This window comes from Schistocerca gregaria, chromosome 4 (assembly GCF_023897955.1).
Source record: "Schistocerca gregaria isolate iqSchGreg1 chromosome 4, iqSchGreg1.2, whole genome shotgun sequence".
Lineage (NCBI taxonomy): Eukaryota > Metazoa > Arthropoda > Insecta > Orthoptera > Acrididae > Schistocerca > Schistocerca gregaria.
The window spans coordinates 766732659-766754603 of record NC_064923.1 but is presented as its reverse complement, the minus strand read 5'-3'; the positions used below and the strand labels follow the sequence as shown (position 1 = coordinate 766754603).

At 44.7% G+C, this 21945-nt stretch overlaps 1 protein-coding gene across 1 annotated transcript in view; it reads left to right on the top strand.

Annotated features, from left to right (window-relative positions):
* The window catches only part of LOC126267915 (LIM homeobox transcription factor 1-alpha-like), a 219188-nt gene extending 204107 nt beyond the window's left edge, over positions 1 to 15081 (top strand). Inside the window, exon 7 of the mRNA XM_049973224.1 lies at positions 12534 to 15081. Coding sequence (XP_049829181.1) covers positions 12534 to 12835 — 302 coding nt within the window. The 3' untranslated portion in view covers positions 12836 to 15081. The remainder of the gene's footprint in view (positions 1 to 12533) is intronic.
* Positions 15082 to 21945: the final 6864 nt, after the last annotated feature.

Here is a 21945-nt window from a genome sequence, read left to right as displayed (position 1 = left end):
AGGAAGTCGGCCGTGCCCTTCGAAAGGAACCAACTGGCATTTGCCTAAAGCGATTTAGGGATACCACAGGAAACCTGAATCAGGATGGCAGGACGCGGGTATAAACGGTCGTCCTCTCGAATGGGAGTCCAGTATGCTAACCGCTGTACCACCTCGCTCGGTATGTAATTCAAGTAGAAAGGAGCATTTCAACACAGAGGCAGTGCGTGCTGCTCTACTACTTAAAGTGAAACAGTATCGGTGGACATTAATATCTATTCGCAAATATCACTTAATTTTCCTGCACTGTTAACAAAAAAATGATTCAAGTGGCTCTGAGCACTATGGGACTCCACTGTTGAGGTCATTAGTCCCCTAGAACTTAGAACTAGTTGAACCTAACTAACCTAAGGACACCACACACATCCATACCCGAGGCAGGACCCGAACCTGCGACCGCACTGTTAACATACCTTCTACACACACACACACACACATATATATATATATATATATATATATATATATATATATATAAGTCCCTTACCATAATTTCGGTGTGTACGTTCAGGCCTATCTGTGGCGCGTTTGTAGAGATTTTGATTCGGTTATCACTAATAGGCTAATTCACACGCAACGTTGGTGACCACAGGAGACTGACTGACTGCAGCGCCAGGCTGGTGGCAGCTCCCGCCAACTCGCTAAATGAATTGGCACCGCAGTCGGACAGACAGGGTGGCGCCAGTGTTAGTGCTGATACGAGGTGTCTCTCCCAACACCAATTAAATGTGGAACAGATAACATTTGTAATTCCCGAGAACTTACCTGGCTTGTGCTGCGTACATCGTTCAAGTTATATTTATAAAAGTGATGGAATTACCTAACGTTGTGCCGGCCGGTGTGGCAAGGGGTTCTAGGCGCTACAGTCTGGAACCGCGTGACCACTACGTTCGGAGGTTCGAATCCTGCCTCGGGCATGGGTGCGTGTGATATCCTTAGGTTAGTTAGGTTTAAGTAGTTCTAAGTTCTAGGGTACTCATGACCTCAGATGTTAAGTCTCATAGTGCTCAGAGCCATTTGAACCATTTTAACCTAACGTTGTTCTGTGAATTCTAATTGTAACTCTACACAGTGGTCCATAAACAAAACTACTGCTACTTCACACACGCCACCGGTCCACGGGCACTTACTGCTGCTCCTGCAAAGACACGGCAGGCCGCTAGTGTTACGTACACTGTGATGACAGAGGTAAGGGGACAGAGATATCCACGTATACAGATGGCGGTAGTATCTCGTACACAAGATATAAGACGGCACTGCGTTTGAGGACCTGTCATTTGTACTCAGATGATTCGTGTCAAAAGGTCCCTGACGTCATGCAATGGTAGTTGGAGATAGTGGCATGAGACATTCCATTTGCATCTTTAGGGATTCAAGGTTCCGAGTTCCACAGTTTCAGGAAAGGGTTGAGACTACCGCATTTCAAGCATTAGCTCTCACCGCTATCAACACAGTGGCCGACACCTTTCACTTAACGACAGAGAGCAGCGGCGTTTGCACGGATATGTCATTGCAAAAGGACAACGAACGCTGTGTGAAGTAACCGCAGAAATAAATGTGAGACGCGGGACGAAGGTATCCGTTGGGAGAGTGCGGCGAAATTTGGCATTGATGGGCTATGGCAGCAGACGCCCGATGCGAGTGCTCTTGCTGTCAGGACGACATCGCATGCAGCGCCTCTCCTGGGCTCGTGTCCATATCGGTTGACCTTAGATGACTCGGAAAATGTAGCGCGGTCAGATGTGTCCCGATTTCAATTGGTAAGACGGTAGTGTGCGAGTATGTTGCAGACCCCACGAAGCCATGGACCAAAGTTGTCAAGAAGGCACTGTGCAAGTTGGCCATGGATCCATAATGGCGTTGGGGGACTGATGACCTTAGCTGTTTAGTCCCCCTTAAACATCCCAACAACCACCATAATGGCGTGGGCTGTGTTTATTTGTAATAGACTGGGTCCCCTGGTCCAACTGAACCGATCATTGACTGAAAATGATTATGTTCGGCTAGTCGAGACCACTTGCAGCCATTATTGAATGGAAATTTTATGGATGACAATGTGCCATGTCACCGAGCCACAATTGTTAACGGTTGGTTTCAAGAACATTCTGGACAATTTTAACGAATGATCTGCCCACCCAGATTGCCCAATATGAATCCCATCGAACATTTATGAGACCTAATCAAGAAATCAGTTCGTGCTTAAACCCCTGGACCAGCAACACTTTCGCCCTTTTGGGCGGCGCCAACCTTGTGGGAATGCTCTGAAAAGCTAGCTAATCATTTGCATATCACATCGTCTTCTTCCTGTCGGTTAAATTTCGCGTTTGTAGCACGTCATCTTCGAGGTGTAGCATTTTTAATGGCCAGTAGTGTATATTCGCAATCAATGTACAGCACGTAGCACAGTAGCTTCATCATTAATCCTTGTTGTTCACTGAATAGTTTGATGCACATGGTGCGGTCATTGCGGCAGAATAGGTATTCAGAAAGGTTCACCATTTACGAAGAAACCGTTTCATAATAAATACAGAGGGTCGTCATATGTTCCGTTCCTTGGCGTGGTCGTACAAGCAGCTACCAGTAACCTCGCTTTGCTCCATGCTTCGTCGAGAGATCTGGCTTCTATACGTCTTCCCTCAACTACTTTTGTGCGGCAGTTATGTCTAAGAGCAAGTAAATGAACAAAAGCTTCCTATGAACGAACTATCGAAAGAGCTCTAAGACAACACACACACACACACACACATATATATATATATATATATATATATATATATATATATATATATATATATATGCAGAATTCGTACTAGTGGAACCGTGGCCCTCGCATTAGGTCACCCTGGGCAGCAGCAGCGGATCTAAGCCGCTTGAGCACCTAGTCGAACTGAGCTCGACTGACAGACTCGGTTTCGTAAGTCCTGCTGCTCCAACTCGACGCCAGCGCTCTTCAATCGTGACGTCTCTGGAGTACTGTCGGTCACTATACTAGAGACCTGGAGAACGTGCTGACTGGGGCAAGCAGAGGGACACCCTGTGTATCCAGGTCGTTCAGGACAGGTTGGTGAAGACACTGTGTTGCATTATCTTGCTGAAAGGCGGCATGAAGACCTTGAAGGTAGGGCAGAGTCACCGGCCGTAACACATCGGTAATGTAACGGTTGCTGTTCAAATTACTAGTTACACGACCCGTAGGTGTTGGGTAATGCATAGCGCTTCGTACCATCAGGACACGTTGAATCACGAAGTTCCGGGTTCGATTCCTGGCCGGGTTGGGATTTTCTGTGCCCAGGGACTGGCGTTTGTGTTGTCCCCATCATTTCATCTTCAACATCATCATCATCATTAGTGAACGTGGCTAAAATTGGACTGTGTAAAGATTGGGTCATTGCACGGGCGTTGATCACCGCGCAGCTGAGCGCCCTACAAACCAAACATGATCATTATCATCAGCAGGGTCCGTATGAAGATGAAGAAAGAAATCCGGCAAATTCGTTTTCCTCGGAGTCTCAATACACATGCGCAGAACCGGGACTCGTCTGAAATGACCAGGTGGTGTCACTCCACTGTCCAGACTTGTTGGGCGCGCCACTGACTGCCAGCGGCTGTCTCTCTCTCTCCCTCTCTCTCTCTCTCTCTCTCTCTCCTCCTCCTCCTCCTCTCTCTGTCAACAGCAGTCGCGGCCTTGCTGACAGTCCGTGGCGGTCGAGACGTCGTCCCACTGTCCGTGTCCTCGTTCCTCACTCAGACAAGGCAACTTCCACATTCATAGTAGGTGTTGTGGCTGTACGATACTGCACGTCCGAGCGAACGTCACTGCTGCAATCTCGGGGGCTGTCATGCGGGGCACTGAGAATGCCCTTCCTAAATCTTCTGTTTCGATATTTGCATATCAGTCGTGGAATCTCCACTAACGCCAGTAATGTCGCACGTTTTAAACTGCAGTCTCGATAGGCCACGATCATAGCGCTCTCCTACTCATATTGGTAGACGCTGCTCCTACTTAGGGGAGACGTAACACTATCTTCTCACATACAGAAAGCATTCAAATGTGATAACTGAACGAGGAACCCGGTACCTAAATTTTCGTTAGATTCAAAATTTGGAGCCGACCGAAGTGGCCGCGCGGTTCCAGGCTCTACACTCTGGAACCGAGCGACCGCCACGGTCGCAGGCTCGAATCCTGCCTCGGGCATGGATGTGTGTGATGTCCTTAGGTTAGTTAGGTTTAAGCAGTTCTAAGTTCTAGGGGACTGATGACCTCAAAAGTTAAGTCCCATAGCGCTCAGAGCCATTTTTTTTCAAAATTTGATTAACGTTGCTCCCATTTGCTTTGAGCGGTTTTACTAATCATTTGTATATGTAACCATGTACACGGTCGAGTCACATTAAAGTGACCACAGCGCCAACGTGTAACAACCACTCACAGACGGCAGGTGAAAGAACGTAAACGAACCGATTTTTCTAACTTCCAAACTGAACATCGTTGTCTTCCAGGCGAAGGATCGAAGCATATCCGAAACGGCTAGGTTTGCAAACTATTCGAGTGACGCCGTGGTTAAAGTAAACTGTGCATAGCAGTATGGCGCTATCCAAAACAGGTGCCGAGGCAACTGTGGTGGACCAGGAGCCGTACATCACACTGGTGGACGACTGCTACAGAAATGTGTCCAGGAGAGCAGGCGTACAAGTGTTGAGCAACTGACGGCCCAGGTGAGCAGTGTCTCCTCAGCGAACGTTGCTGCATAAGGGCCACCGCAGTACGCACCAGGTTCATGCACCAATGTTGACAGCCGTTCATCGGCGACGAAGGCTGGACTTTGCACGGCAGTACCACAGCTGGAGGTCCACTGATCGGCGACAGGTCGTGTTTTCGTACGAATCACGTTTTATGTTCCATCTGATACCTGGCCACTGGCGTGTACGGCGCGAAACGTCTGAACACAAACGGGTCCAGGCCGGAGAACGAAGCGGAGTGTTTTCGTGGCATTTCGTGAGTAATCTCCTCATTATGGAAGCGCAATGGATCAACACATCTACCACTCAGAATCGTAGCTACCCCTACATGTAGCTTGTTTTTCCTGAACACGATGGCATCTATCAAAACGTGTCACACAGCCCCCAATGTACGTCCGTGGTTCGAAGAGCACCACGACGAGTTTACCGTACTCCCCTGGCCACCAAACACCCAGGATATAAACCCGAATGAGAAACTGTGGGACCACCGCGATCGGGGTGTTCGCGCCGTGGAACCTCAGCAGAGAAACCTGGGGCAGCTGGCCGCGGCTCTGCAGTCGGCGTGGCTCCACACTACTATCGCTACCATCCACGACCTCTTCCCACACGTCTCGCAGCGGGTCGCACTGCAAAATGTGGATATTCACGGTTTCGACAAGAGGTCACAATAATGTGGCCGGGCGGTATAACAGATTTCATCCCAAATACCTACAATTTTAGTCTTCGGCAGTGTATCAGAGGATGAGGTGCAGTTTTATTTTATCTTTCAAGTTCAGGTAACATAATATGATCATTACCTGTTTCGACTTGTTGTTGTTGTAGTCATCAGTTCAGAGACTGGTTTGATGCAGCTCTCCATGCTGCTCTATTCTGTGCAGCCTTCTTCATCTCCCAGTACTTACTGCAACCTACATCTTTCTGAATCTGTTTATCGTATTCATCTCTTGGTCTCCCACTATGATTTTTACCCTCCACGCTGCCCTCCAATACTAAATTGGTGATCCCTTGATGCCTCAGAATATGCCCTCCCAACCGATCCCTTCTTCTACTCAAGTTGTGCCACAAATTTCTCTTCTCCCCAATTCTATTCAGTACCTCCTCATTAGTTACGTAATCTGCCCATCTCATCTTCAGCACTCTTCTGTAGCACCACATTTCGAAATCTTCTATTCTCTTCTTGTCTAAACTATTTATCGTCCACGTTTCACTTCCATACAAGGCTACACTCCATACAAATACTTTCAGAAACGACTTCCTGACACTTCAATCCATACTCGATGTTAACAAATTTCTGCCGCGCGGCATTAGGCGGTCTAAGGCGCTGCAGTCATGAGCTGTGCGGCTGGTCCCGGCGGAGGTTCGAGTCCTCCCTCGGGCATGGGTCTGTGTTTTGTCCTTAGTATAATTTAGGTTAAGTAATGTGTAAGCTTAGGAACTGATGACTTTAACAGTTAAGTCCCATAAGATTTCACACACATTTGAACATTTTTGAACAAATTTCTCTTCTTCAGAAACGCTTTCCATGCCATTGCCAGTCTACATTTTATATCCTCTCTACTTCGACCATCATCAGTTATTTTGTTCCCCAAATAGCAGAACTCGTTTACTACTTTAAGCGTCTCATTTCCCAATCTAATTCCCGCAGCATCACCCGGTTTAATTCGACTACAGTCCATTATTCTCGTTTTGCCTTTGTTAATGTCCATCTTATATCATCCATTCAAGACACTGTCCATTCCGTTCAGCTGCTCTTTCAGGCCCTTTGCTGTCTCTGACAGAATTACAATGTTATCGCCGAACCTCAAAGTTTTTATTTCTTCTCCATGGATTTTATTTCCTACTCCGAAATTTTCTTTTCTTTCTTTTCCTTTTTGCTCATTATACAGATTGAATAACATCAGGGATAGGCTAAAACCCTGTATCGCTCCCTTTCCAACCACTTCTTCCATTTGATGCCCCTAGACGTTTACAACTGCCATCTGGTTTCTGTACAAATTGTAAATAGCCTTTCGCTCCCTGTATTTTACCCATGCCACATTCAGAATTTGAAAGAGAGTATTCCAGTCAACATTGTCAAAAGCTTTCTCTAAGTCTACAAATGCTAGAAACGTAGGGTTGCCTTCCCTTAATCTATATTCCAAGACAAGTCGTAGGGTCAGTATTGCCTCACGTGTTCCGACATTTCTACGGAATTCAAACTGATCTTCCCCGAGGTCGGCTTCTACTAGTTTTTCCATTCGTCTGTAAAGAATTCGCGTTAGTATTTTGCAGCTGTGACTTATTAAACTGATAGTTCGGTAATTCTCACATCTGTCAACACCTGCTTTCTTTGGGATTGGAATTATTATATTCTTCTTGAAGTCTGAGGGTATTTCGCCTGTCTCATACATATTGCTCACCAGATGGTAGAGTTTTGTCAGGACTGGCTCTCCCAAGGCCGTCAGTAGTTCCAATGGAATGTTGTCTACTCCGGGGGCGTTGTTTCGACTCAGGTAATTCAGTGCTCTGTTAAACTCTTCACACAGTATCATAACTTCCATTTTATCTTCATCTACATTCTCTTTCATTTCTATAATATTGTCCTCAAGAACATCGCCTTTGTATAGTCTCTCTATATTCTCCTTCCACCTTTCTCCTTTCCCTTCTTTGCTTAGAACTGGGTTTCCATCTGAGCTCTTGATATTCATGAAAGTGGTTCTCTTTTCTCCAAAGGTGTCTAACTTTCCTGTAGGAAGTATCTATCTTACACCTAGTGATATGCGCTTGTACATCCTTATATTTGTCCTCTACCCATCCCTGCTTAGCCATTTTGCACTTCCTGTCGATCTCATTTTTGAGACGTTTGTATTCCTTTTTGCCTGCTTCATTTACTGCATTTTTATGTTTCCTCCTTTGATCATTTAAATTCAATATTTCTTTTGTTACCGAAGGATTTCTATTAGCCCTCATCTTTTTACCTAATTGATCCTCTGCTACCTTCACTATTTCATCCCTCAGAGCTACTCATTCTCATCTACTGTATTACTTTCCCCCATTTTTGTCAATCGTTCCCTAATGCTCTCCCTGAAGCTCTGTACAACCTCTGGTTCTTTTAGTTTATCCACGTCCCATCTCCTCAAATTCCCACCTTTTTGCAGTTTCTTCAGTTTTAATCTACAGATCATAACCAATAGATTGTGGTCAGAGTCTACATCTGCCCCTGGAAGTGCCTTACAGTTTAAAAGCTAGTTCTTGAATATCTCTCTTAGACTTACTACATAAAAAAAAAAAACAGAAAATATGAGTACGTTTCATAGTAACTCGTCAACTTGTTTTAATCCATTCAGATACCTGATGATGACTTGATAACATGTCGTAAGTACGAAGGGTATCATTTGAGTTACCAGAAACTGAAATGTATATAGAAAATACACTAATTTTCCGTTCGTCGATCACTGTTTTTATTATGTCAAACAGAACGGTTTACAGCAGTGTCATTCACCTTCAGTTCATCTCTCATCGCAACTGCTCATTATCAGTTTCACGGTGACAGTTACTGTGCAACTACGAAAAATGATCAAAAGATGGATGACAATGCCAGAAACCGTTCTGTCTGTGATAATAAATCAGCGATCGACAAAAGGAAAATAAGTGTACCCTTTGCTTCCTGAGCACGGTGTCCCGGGTTCGATTTAAGGCGGGGTCAGGGATTTCCACCTGCCTCGAGATGACTTTGTGTTGTTGTCATCATTCATCCCCATTACGGTCGGAGGAAGGCAAAGTCAAACCACCTCCACTAGGACCCTGCCCAGTACGGCGGCGCGGGTCTCCCGCGTCGTTCCCCTACGCTCTGTGAAGGAGTATGGGACTTCATCATCATCATCTAGTCTACATGTATCTTGCACCTCTCCTCCTCAACTCCTGGATGAATTTCAAGAAAACTTAGTACCCATATCCTTTAATGTCAGGCAACAATTTCTGTGGAAGTAAGAATCACATACGTATCATAATTCAGGAGGTATGATGTCATTAACACTGAGATGCTTGAGAAAGTGCCACATCATCCATGACGTTTTAATTTATTACTTCTGTGCTACTAACTCTATTTGCAATGAATTTCGCAAACAGTATCGACATATACCATAAGTGCACTGTTACATCATGGTACCAGCCGTATTTCATGAGATATGACGTCATAAGCATTGAGATGCGTGAAAAACTGTTGCATTGTGACTGATTGGCACTACTACTTTGCTACTGACTCTATTCGCCACGCATTTTGTAGACATACACTATGTGATCAAATGTATCGGACACCTGGCTCAAAATCAGTTACAAGTTCCTGGCTCCCTCCATCGGTTCGGACGGTTCAAATGTCTCTAAACACTATAGGATTTAACATTTGAGGTCATCAGTCCCCTATATTTAGAACTACTTAAACCTAACTAACGTAAGGACATCACACACATCCATGCCCGAGGCAGGATTCGAACCTGCAACCGTAGCAGCAACACGGTTTCGGACTGAAGAGCCCTCCATCGGTAATGCTGGAATTCAATACGGTGTTGGCCAACCCTTAGCCTTAATGACAGCTTCCACTTTCGCAGGCATACGTTTCATGTGGAATGGCAGCCCATTCTTCACGGAGTCCTGAACTGAGGACTGGTATCGATGTCGGTCGGTGAGGCCTGGCACGAAGTCGACGTTCCAAAACATCCCAAAGATGTTCTGTAGGATTCAGGTCAGTCCATTACAGGGACGTTATCGTCGTGTAACCACTCCGCCTCAGGCCTTGCATTATGAACAGCTGTTCGATCGTGTTGAAAGATGTATACGCCATGCCCGAATTGCTCTTCAACAGTGGGAAGCAAGGAGGTGCTTAAAACATCAATGTAGGCCTGTGCTGTGATAGTGCCACGCAAAACAACAAGGGGTGCAAGCCCTTTCCATAAAAACATGACCACACCATAACACCACCGCCTCCGAATTTTACAATTGGCACTACACACGCTGGCAGATGACGTTCACCGGGCATTCGTCATACCCACACCCTGCCATCGGACCGCCACATTGTGTACCGTGATTCGTCACTCCACGCAACGTTTTCTCACTCTTCAGTCGTCCAATGTTTACGCTCCTTGCACCAAGCGAGGCGTCGTTTGGCATTTACCGGCGTGATGTGTGGCTTATGAGGAGCCACTCGACCATGAAATCCAAGTTCTCGCACCTCCCGTCTGACTCTCATAGTATTTGCAGCGGATCCTGATGCAGTTTGGAACGCCTGTGTGGTGGTCTGGATAGATGTCTGCTTATTACACATTACGACCCTCTTCAACTGCTGACGGTCTCCTTCAGTCAACAGACGACGTCGGCCTGTACGCTTCTGTGCTGTACGTGTCCCTTCACGTTTCCACTACACTACCACATCGGAAACAGTGCAGTTAGGCATGTTTAGGAGTGCGGAAATCTCGCGTGCAGATGTATGTCGGAAGTGACGTCCAGTCACCTGACCACGTTCGAAGTCAGTGAGTTCCGCGGAGCGCCCCATTCTGCTCTCTCACGATGTCTAATGATTACCGAGGTCGTTGATATGGGGTACGTGGCAGTAGGTGGCAGCCCAATGCACCTAATATGAAAAACTTATGTTTTTTTTTGGGGGGGGGGGAGTTGTCCGGATACTTTTGATCACATACTGTATGCTGCTGAATGTACCTACAGAAATAGTTCATTGTACGACGCATTATATATGCGGGAAATCGTGAAAAATGTCGCATCATGCATGACGTTTTATTGCTTTTATTCTTTACTACTAAGTCACCCCTACAATCGAGTTGACTAAAGAAAATCGCCGACACCTGGCAGCGCTATTGACACCTTTTAACTGCGAAGCATAAAGCTCTGTAGGCGAAAACAAAAGCTGTCTAAAGAGCTATGAAGAGGCGTTGTCATAGAGACGTTCACAAAATCGTGTTGTAGACATATGAAGCAGCTTTGTACAGAGTGCAGAAACTGTCCAGGAACTTTGTAAAACTGTTTCATAATTTCAAAGGTATATTTACGATTACACGGAAATGATTTTTTTTTTCGAAATGACGTCACGAACACATACATATATCACCACGGTTCCGTGAGTTCTGGAACCTGTACAGAAAACTGGAATAGAGAGCAACATAAACATTATTTCCGTCCTTTTTATTTCCCATGAAAACCACACATAGCATTTTGTACCACCATACATCGAGACCTTCAGAGGTGGTAGTCCAGACTGCTGTACACATCGGTACCTTCAATACCAGTAGCACGTCCTCTTGCATTGATGCATACCTGTATTCGTCGTGGCATACTATCCACGAGTTAATCAAGGCACTGTTGGTCCAGATTGTCCCACTGCTCATCGGTCATTCGGTGTAGATCCCTGAGAGTGGTTGGTGGGTCACATCGTCCATGAACAGATTTTTCAGTCTTCCCCGGTTATGTTCGATACGGTTCATGTATGGAGAACGTGCTGGCCACTCTAGTCGAGCGATGTAGTTATCCTGAAGGAAGTCATTCACGAGATGCGCACGAATGGGGCCCGAATTGTCGTCCATGAAGATGAATGGCTCGTCAATATGCTGCCGATTAGGTTGCACTAGCGGTCGGAGGATAGCATTCACGTATCGTACAGCCGTTACGGCGCCTTCCATGACCACCAACGGCGTACGTCGGCCCCACATAATGCCACCCCAAAACAGCAGGGAACCTCAACCTTCCTGCACTCGCTAGTCAATGTGTCTAAGACGTTCAGCCTGACCGGGTTGCCTCCAATCACGTCTCCGACGATTGTCTAGTTGAAGGCATATGCGACACTCATCGGTGGAAAGCACGTGATGCCAATCCTGAGCAGTCCATTCGGCATGATGGGCCCATCTGTACCACGCTGCATTGTGTCGTGGTTGCAAAGATGGACCTCGCCATGTACGTTGGGAGTGAATTTGAGCATCATGCAGCCTACTGCGCACAGTTTGAGTCCTAACACCACGTCCTTCGGTTGCACGTAAAGCATTATTCAACATGGTGGTGTTGCTGTCTTTGTTCCCCCGAGGCATAATTCGTAGGAAGCTATCAACCACTGCAGTAGTAGCCCTTGGTGGCCTGAGCGAGACATGTCATCGACGTTCCCTGTCTTCCTGTATCTCCTCCACGTTCGAACAACATCGCTTTGGTTCACTCCGAGACGCCTGGACACTTCCCTTGTTGAGAGCTCTTCCTGGCACAATGTAAGAATGCGGACGCGATCGAACCGAAGTATTGACCGTCTAGGAATTGTTGACCTACAGACGAACTGTGTACCTCCTTCCTGGTGGAATGACTGGAACTGATCGGCTGTCGGACCGACTCTGTCTAATAGACGCTGCTCATACATGGTTGTTTACATCTTGGTTTAGTGACAGCTCTTGGCAGTCAAAGGGACTGTGTCTGTGATACAATATCTACAGTCAACGTCTATCTTCAGGAGTTCTGGGAACCGGAGTGGTGCGAAACTTTTTTTGATGTGTGTAGAAAATTGTAAAAAGGTATAGCCGGGAAATGTCGAATTTGACAACTAGTTCTCTACAAGTAAGCATAATATGCTATCAACAAGTATGTCCACCTTTGATGAAATATTGGTTTAAAATATATAAATGCCTAGTCTGTGGAGTTAGCAATGTATAGTGTTATTCGCTTAGTAAACACGATAGGTTTATTAAGCATATCTTGTTTGTTTCCGTGTTTGTGCAGTGTTGTGCTGTCTCCAGGAGTGACGGGCGCTGGTGGCCACGAGAAACTGGACCTGTCCGGCCCCGGGGGCGGCGACGGCGGAGGCGGAGTGGCCAGTAGTAACGGGGCCGGGGGCGGCGGGGGCGGCGGGGGCGGCAGCTACCTGTCGCTGGGCTTCGCGGGCTACGGGGCACCGCACCCGCAGAGCCACCAGCCGCACCTCCACCCCCAGGGGCAGCCGCTCTTCCTGCCGCCGCAGGGCCTCAACCCCATCGACAGGCTCTACTCGATGCACACGTCCTACTTCTGCGGAGAGGAGGCCGCCATGGCCGAGCAGTAGCCGCCGCCAGCCGCTCAGCGGAGCCGAGCCCTCCCCGGGGCTGACGTGTCGAGGCCTGCAAATCGCGGGACAAGCTGTTCAGTGGTAGTCTGAAGGACAGTCGAGCGAGACACACACAACAGCACGTAGCACGGTGTCAAACACGAGCCTAACAAATAAGTGACCGTGCTGTTCGGCAAAGTCCTTGAACTGTTCGCCGGTATTGACGATTGTTGACCAACTACAGTTGTTACACACGTTTCTACTACACACTCTTGAAACTACAGTGGTGCTGAACCGTTCATCTCCGACACCCATCTACAGCGAGATTGTTCCATTACTTTCTTGGTAGGCAGGCTCTAATTTCGCTACCTCATGCAGATAATCTAAGCAAGTAGATGGAGTTCACAGAGTAACAGTCATGCGTCACTCTTCATACTTCTTCATTCTCAGCTTCGTAGAACGGTTTGAGAAGCTGTTCGACTGTCATCTTCCGAACCTACGTTCAGCAACCAACAAGTAACATACAAGTTTACAGTCGTATCAGCTCTTGCTCGACGGTTACTCTTTGTTAAAACATACAGCATAAACAGGCATTTCAGAGCTTGCTAACAGTTACAGTTCTTTTTTATCCAGCTTCAGTTATATGACTTCTGCAGCATATTTTAAGGAGTGGCCTCACAGTTAACAACATTGTTCTTTTTAATTTTAAGGACCACATTGGCACGTAAATTGTTTGTCAGAATTTCTATAATTCGTATTGTGTAGTACCTCCCTACCTTCTTCTTCTTTACTACAGCACGTAACTCGTATATCTCTCACATGGAGAACGATAAAAATTTGTCATAGACCGTACACAATTCTGAGTCGGCTCGCGTCATACTTTATCAACAGAGGGTCACTAAATTTTCCATCGCAGAAAAGGCCCTTGAACCTGTTTCATTGGTGTGCATCCCCGCTAGGAGCTATACCCAACTACAGCCAAGATACAAGACACATTCAGTAAAAATATGGTTTTCTATCGAACCTTGGGTGACGTTTCTGTTTATGGCTTCTTAGTTCACTCGTAGCTTTAAAATATACTTACGAATGTCGATCTTTTACTTCTGTATGCAATGTTTTTTTTCTTCTAGATAATGTACCACTATAGGTAATTCTATAATCTCCATGACAAACAGTTGCGGTTTTTTTTTCGTTTAGACAGTCACATTTCATTCGACAATAATTTCAACATATGGTTTGTGGCACGTCTGTTGCGTACAATAATTTCGTGAATGTTCTGAAGTGAATATTAACACTTAGGACACAGATCAACCCATATTTGAGAACATTCCAGTTATCTGTCTCATGCCAACCACACTATGGTTGTATTCATACAACCTGTTTGACAGAAATTGTCGACGTGTAGTCCAAAACGACCTCATTCGCAGAATTGATTTCGGTAGACGACGTCCATTAACATGAACATTGCACCTGTCTTCCCGGGGTTACTTGCAGTAAAAGGTCTGAATTGTACAGAATATTTCTGTTCCATCAGTTCTGCATTGTTTGATAATGATAAACATATCACGGGAAAATACGCTTGTGTAGTTGCTTGATTGATAGGGTTTTTCTCATCATTACGACGTTCGAGGCCACTGCTGCGTTCAAACGCCATTCCTCCAAGTAAATTTATTCTAATTTGTTACGCTACTTCCATTCAGATCCAGTTCATAGCACCTATCGTCAGTACTCAGAATCATTCAAACTACTGTCAACATCACCTGTAACAACAAAATTTCTCTATTGGATACTTCTCAGACTTTAGGTCTATTGACTTCCAGCTCATTGCTTCTCTCATTGTTGTGAACAAATCATGTAAACAGCCACCCTGGCCCAATTTCGACATATCTGCGTGTGACATTTTTGGGTGCTGTCATTCATAACACTGATACTCGACAATCAGTGGGTGACTGATCGCTGATCCACTTGTATCGTCTTTGGAGTTTGGTATATAGCTCAGACTTTGTATCTGCTATATAATCTAATTACGTGGTACTAAAGAACACAATGCCTTTTTCGAAACAGTGACAACTGTGACGTTATCACAAAATGCTGGTGCATGTGCTGAAGAACGACTTCAGAAGACACAAGCAACGTTTATGAATAAAAATTTACAGTTTAATTCTGCTAGTAAGCTGTAAGCGCCTCGTTTGAGGATTTTGTCAGTTTAAACTACGTTATGCTCTGTACTGTAAGCCAAACATGCAATAAGATGGAGTAATGAGACGAAACTGAACGTGTTTTCCATATTCTATTTCCTGCTACCAGTCTAACTTCACTATTCACAGAAGAGAAGAAACTGTAATGTTGCAACTCCACTAGTGATACTACAACAACTGCAGATCTCTTCATTCATACCTGCGACTTACCTGTGCGAAGGTAAGTACATAAGATCAAGTCTCAAAGGTACAGAATGGAATGAACCGTAGTCATTAAGGACATTCTGGGACAATATGAAAATTCCTTCAAGAAAAATAGGAACCCTCTACTCTTCTGCAAGAGCAACAGAAATCTAGAAAGCAACAGTTAAGAGAAGTATCTGAGAAGCATTATCGAAGATACAGCTATACATGAATATTGCCTAGATAATCCAATGTACTTCATAAGTATTGCGATTCGTTTGAAATGTTTTGACCATTTGCAATATCTCCATCATTACTCTGCAAATGACAGTTACATGTTTGACAGTGGCTCCATACTTCCTATTTCTTGACCTTCTAGTATCGAGTAGTACGTAGGAGAAACGAACACCTGCAGCATTTCATGGAAACTCTGATTTCTCTTATTTTATTTACGATGATCATTTCTCCCTATGTAGGGGCTGTCAACAAAATATTTCCGCATCCAGAGGAGAAAGTTGGAGATTGAAATTTCGTGAAAAGATGCCGCCTCAGCCAAGAACTGGTTTCTTATAATGGTTGCCACTCCAGCTCGCGTATCGTATCACAATACGAGCTCCCTGTTTGTGCTTCATCGATGCCCGCCGCCAGTCCCTTCTGGAAAGGATCCAGCAATACTCCAGAAGAGGACGGACAAGCGTAGTGTAGGCAATCACTTTAGTACACCTGGGGCTTAAATTAAATGCAAAAAAGACGCAAGTAATCTTAATAGCCCATCAGAAATTAATAAGTTCAGATTTCCGCGAACGGCTACCTCCTATTCTGCTCGACGGTACTCCAATACCATATCAGAAAACAGTGAAGAACTTGGGTGTAACTTTGGACGAGCATCTCAACAGGGCGGAGAGTACAGTCGCAGTGTGCCGAAAGACGTCTGCTTGTCTCTATGCTCTCAAAAAGTTTCGGAACATATTTCCACAGGACTTGAAACGCCAGCTCGTGCAAGCACGCGTTCTACCGAACCTCCACTATTGTGATGTGATTCAACAAGGCATGAGTAGTGAAAACAAAAGACGGCTAGAGCTAACCATGAATGCCTTTGTGCGTTACACCTGCAACATTCGCCGATATGATCATGTTAGTGCTTCATACTCCGAGCTAGGGTGGCTGAGGCCGGACAAACTGCGTGACTACCACACTCTATGTCTACTTCACCGACTCCTCGTCGCGCAAGCACCCCAGTACCTTGCTTCAGAGATTAAAAACCTGTCATGCCATCATAATCGAAACACGAGGTCACTCTTATCTGGTATCCTAACTGTGCCCACTCACAAAACAAAAACTTTTGCAAACTCCTTCTCAGTTGCCGCTGTTCGCCTCTGGAACAAACTGCCCCTTACCTTGAGGAAAATTCAATCTCCTGTTGCTTTTAAGAAGAAGCTGAAGCATTTCCTACTATCATCCGCATAAAATTCTTCACAAAATTAGTGTGCAAGGCCAATCCTCTCATCTGTCAAATAGCAAAGCTAGCGTCTCCTATCTTGCTCCTGAGATGCCTTCCTCTTCATCTATCTCTATTAGCCACGCAGTCTTCTTTTCCTTTATATTTCGTTAATTATGTTTCATTATGTCTCTCTATTCTTCTCCTCCCTTCACCATGAGTCTCCCTTATACTCCCTGCTGCCAGCACTCCTATCTAAAATCTTTCTCTTCCATAATGTATTTTTCGAGGTGTACCTTTCTAATTGTTTATCTCACTTTTTCTATTAGATGTAGTTTAACATGCCTACTAAAACATATGAATGTAAAATAAGTAGAATGCCTGGTTAGATGTAAGAGAGGGCCTGATGGCCCTAATCTTGCCAGGTTAAATAAATAAATAAGCGTTCTGTCAATTAAAACGCATCATTCCCCACAATGTATTCTATGTGATGGCTGCAGTTTAAGTTATTCGTAATCGTAATCCCGGAGTATTTTGTTGAACCGACAGTCTTTATGTTTGTATTGTTTATCGCGTCACCGAAATTTAACGGATTCGTTTTAGTACTCATGGGGAGGAGCTCACGCTTTTTTTGCAGTGCTTGCCATTTATCACATCATACAGACATCTTGCATAAATCATTCGTGACACTTATCCCCCCTACCCCCAAGCCCCCCCCCCCCACTCCATATCACGCGATAACACAAAACGAAATACACTTCTCCAACTTGTTCGATGACTTCTATCAATCCAGTCTGGTAAGCAACCAATATCGCGTAGTAATATTCCACGGGATGACGGACAAGCTTAGTGCAGGCAGTTTCCTTAGTAGACCTGTTGATTTTCGCAGTGTTCTGCGAATAAAACGCAGTCTTTGGTTCGTCTTCCCCACATTACTTTCTACGCCATTTTTCCAAATCAAGGTGTTTTAACTGTATCACGGGTTTTTAGTTGAATCGACAACCTTTAAATTTGTGTTAATTATTGTGCAATCGAAAGTTAATGAAATTTAAAATTTTTATAAGGAACCTACGTTTGGAAATGTATTTCACAATGGCGAACAAAAATTTTCCGTTTGACGGTGTTGCTGCAGTGTGTAAGAGTATGCAATGTAGCGCGACTCCGATGCGGGGATATAAGCACCAACATGTAGGGAAGGAACAAGTGTGGAATTCGCGTCTTTATGACGCGCTTGCAGTAAATGCGGAAACGTGAACTACAGTGACGTTATTACCAGAATAATGCTTCCAGACAGGATCAGCGTGCTGTTACTGTTTTCTTGGCTACCGAAGGACAAACGCCGGTAGACATCCGTCGGAGAATGAAGAATGTGTACGGGGCAGCACGTCTGCTGAATACCGCCGTTGTGGAACTGTGCGCCAAATTCCTCGCTGGTCGCGATTCGACACTAGACGCCGGCAGATCTCGGAGGGAGGGAGGAGTTGACGCTAACTCAACTGGGAGACACTTGTGCACCTGATGTACAGTCTTGATCCGTTCCCACGCGATTATAAGGCCTTTGGTCTCTGAAAAAAGGCCCTTAAGGCTGGACGATTCATGTCGGACGACGATGTGGAGGACGTTTTCTCACAACAGGACAACTTGTTTATCCAAACGGGTATCTTCATCACGGTGTGTCGGCGGGGTGATTTTCTCACCGCGATTTTGTCTGATTGGAATGTCGATTCTGGACTGTACGGCCTCCGAATCGAAACTGTTTGATCGCCCCCTTATGTGTTTGAAGATTGGGTCATTTGCAAATCTCCTATTTCGCAGTAAAGAAACAGCAGAGACAGCGAGTTGTGACCTGAGTTCTCTATAGCACTCCATAGCTTGGGGAATAGTCGTCGCCGGGTTCTGTTTTATGTGACGAAGGGCGCGTCCGTGGAGCCCATAGTGAAACCTCTTGTTGCGAACTTCCTAAATCCTCACACCCGTTGTTGCAGTCGGACGAAATGGTGAGTGATGTCATAACTACGACAGTGGCGTGTCTTCAGTTCGTGTGCTTACACTGAAGCGGGAGGTTTGAAAGTGATCCGATCTTTAACAGTGTTTTACATTCAAAGTACACTTTTCCAGGAATGGGTACCTTATCGAAACTTGATCTGCAGATATCCCTCTACAGCTGCTAGACGCCTTTAATAGACAATGTGAAATACTCTGTATAAATTAAGAACAGTAGAAGGTCTGTAGCATGTCCATGGAAAAATCAAATATTACTTCGGGTTCACTATACCACTTTGCATCATTCCACACTTTTACCCAGATTGTTGCTCTTGTTGTTACACAACCGTCAGAAGATTAGTTTTTACTTAGGTACCAGAACTTCCAACTGTTTAAGTGATTTTCTCGCATGCGCAGCACAGTTTTATTCATTTATTTATCTTTTCTAAAGTTTGACGTCAGCGATATTTCTGGAGTACTTCTTTTAAGAGGTGTGTATTGCTTAGGTTCTCGCGATGGTTTGTGAAAGTGTATTTGTTTGTGGTGTTGTTCACGTTATTACAGCATTATCATTGTATGGAGATGAGTGTATAGTAAATATAGTAGCTGTAACATTACTGTGCACGGTGATGTTGTTGTGGCCGCATGAAACCCATCAAAGACGGAAGAAAATCACTCACCATTAAGAGAACATAAGTAAAATTGCACCGTTTTAAAGGAGTAAACTTCAAAGTAACAGCTGTTTGCCAGAGAAATTTGGAAAAAAAATGAAATACTGAAGATGGAGATTCAGTTACTGGTTGATTGTCTTATTTCATTTTTTATACGACACAAGCACATGAGATTTCATAGCGGTTTCCCTTCACAAAAATCTGTGTAAAGAGTATACTTATGCTACAGAAGGCAGACAGCGACGTGAACAACCAATAGTGACGCTAAGTTTTCATGTAACAGCATCAAAATATGTACGTATTACACTGACAAATGTGAAACAATAGTTCATACAAAACTACATTGTCAAACATATGCGATCTTCACATACTATCCCAAATTATGTGCTAATCCGATCCTAAAATGGTAGTAGAAGTTAGGTAGAATTACGAGTCCTCTGTTTCTCATGAATATTTGTACACATCTGAAACAATATCAACAGCTAAATATTTGTTCTCTTAGGTGATCATGGTACAAAGGGCGACACTCGGAAAAATTCCGTGTTTTTTTTGTTTCTTATCAGTCTATTTCTGTAATTGCTTTTTTTCTCATACCACATATTTATCCTAATTCCAGATAAATAGAAATGTACATCCTCGAAGTCAGTTGTCATATCTGAGAATTATGCTAGCTTCGTCAGCTACATTGTGAATAATCTTAGCCATTGTGTAAAACTTCATAGCCGCACTGATGAGGTATCATGATTAAACACCACACACAACCTAAATACTTAACAAATGTTTTTGTTTATTTTGTCCATAACCTCTTTTGGTGCGGTAGGTCCAACTTCAGGTGCCTCATGACGTTAACAACATGTCATCAAATGCAGTGATGTATTGCCGTCTTCAGCCGTCTTTTGGTTTCGTGGATATTGTTGGAATAAACCCAGCCAGCAGTTTCTACTAGCACAGTCACTTACTTTGTGTGCCGTATTATGAATGCTTCACAACTTTTCTTTCATCCAAACCACAGTGTCAGACATGTACTTCACACAGAATAATATTTTAGTTTATAGCCAAGTTTCTAATATGCAAAAAAAATCACAACTTTTCTTAAAAAATCGTGCAACCTAAAGATGATGACACCAACAGAATAACAGACTGTATGACTTTCACAGTTGAAAACTTGTTGACGTTACGCATCATGTGAGAGAGATAATCCTAGACATCGAAAAAACGCATGGCTGTCTCATCCAAGGTAACGACTTAATAACGGTCATGTTTCTTGTGAGATACACAACTGACGCTTTATTCAACCATAAGATAACCTAACACTCTGGGTAAATACCTATCACTATCAACAATTCGTTAAACTTTACTTACGGGAAGGTCGGCACATTTTACCTGGGGATAATGGCCTGAAATTTTATAACCCCTAACCCTGGATATGTCTATAGGCGCACGACAGTCATTTCATCTTCATCATATTAAACATAGCCACGAAATAACAAATTTTCAACAGGATTTGAGGGTCAACGCACTGAATAATCAAAGCAAGAAGTACCAGTCGATACAAATAAATTACGAAGAAGATGTTCAAATGCAAATCCCTTCTCTCCCCCCCCCCCCCTTTCTGTCACTCACGCACGTACTGAAGAGCCAAAGAAACCGGCCTTCGCGAGCATGCAGAAGTGTCGCAACACGACGTGGAGAGGACTTCACTAATGCCTGAAGTAGTGGTGGAGGGAACTGACACCATGAATCCTGCAGGGCTGTCCATAAAACCGTATAGTACGAGGGGATGGAGATCTCTCCTAAATTGCATGTTGCAAGACATCCCAGATATGCTCAATGATGGTCATGTCTGTGGAGTTCGGAGGCCAGTGGAAGTGTTTAAACTCAGAAGAATGTTCCTGGAGCCACTCTGTAGCAATTGTGGACGTGTGGGGTGTCGCATTGTCCTGTTGGAATTGTCCGTCGGAATGCACAATGGACGTGAATGGATGCAGGCGATGAGACAGGATGCCTACGTACGTGTCACCTGTCAGATTCGCATCTAGACGTATCAGTTGTCCCATGTTACCCCAACTGCACATGCCCCACACCATTACAGAGCCTCCACCAGCTTGAACAGTCTCCAGCTGACATGCAGTGTCCATGGATTTAAGAGATTGTCTCCATACCCTTACACGTCTATCCACTCGATACAATTTGAAACGAGACTCATCCGACCAGGCAACGTGTTTCCAGTCATCAACAGTCCAATATCAGTGTTGACGGGTATAGGTGAGCCGTAAAACTTTGTGTCGTTCAGTCAGTCATCAAGGCTCCACGAGTGAGCCTTCTGCGTCAAAAGCCCACGTCGATGACGTTTCGTTGAATGGTTCGCACGCTGATACTTGTTGACCGCCCAGCATTGGAATCTGCAAAAATTTGCGGAAGGATTGCCCTTCTATCGCGTGGGACGATTCTCTACAGTCGTCGTTGGTCGCGTTCTTGCAGGATCTTTTTCTGCGGCAGCGATGTCGGAGATTTGATGTTTTACCGAATTCCTTGTATTCATGGTACACTCGTGAAATGGTCGTACGGGAAAATCTCCACTTCATCGCTACCTCGAAGATGCTGTGACAACTTAATGAAACATTTGACACGAAAACACAAACATAAACAATCAGA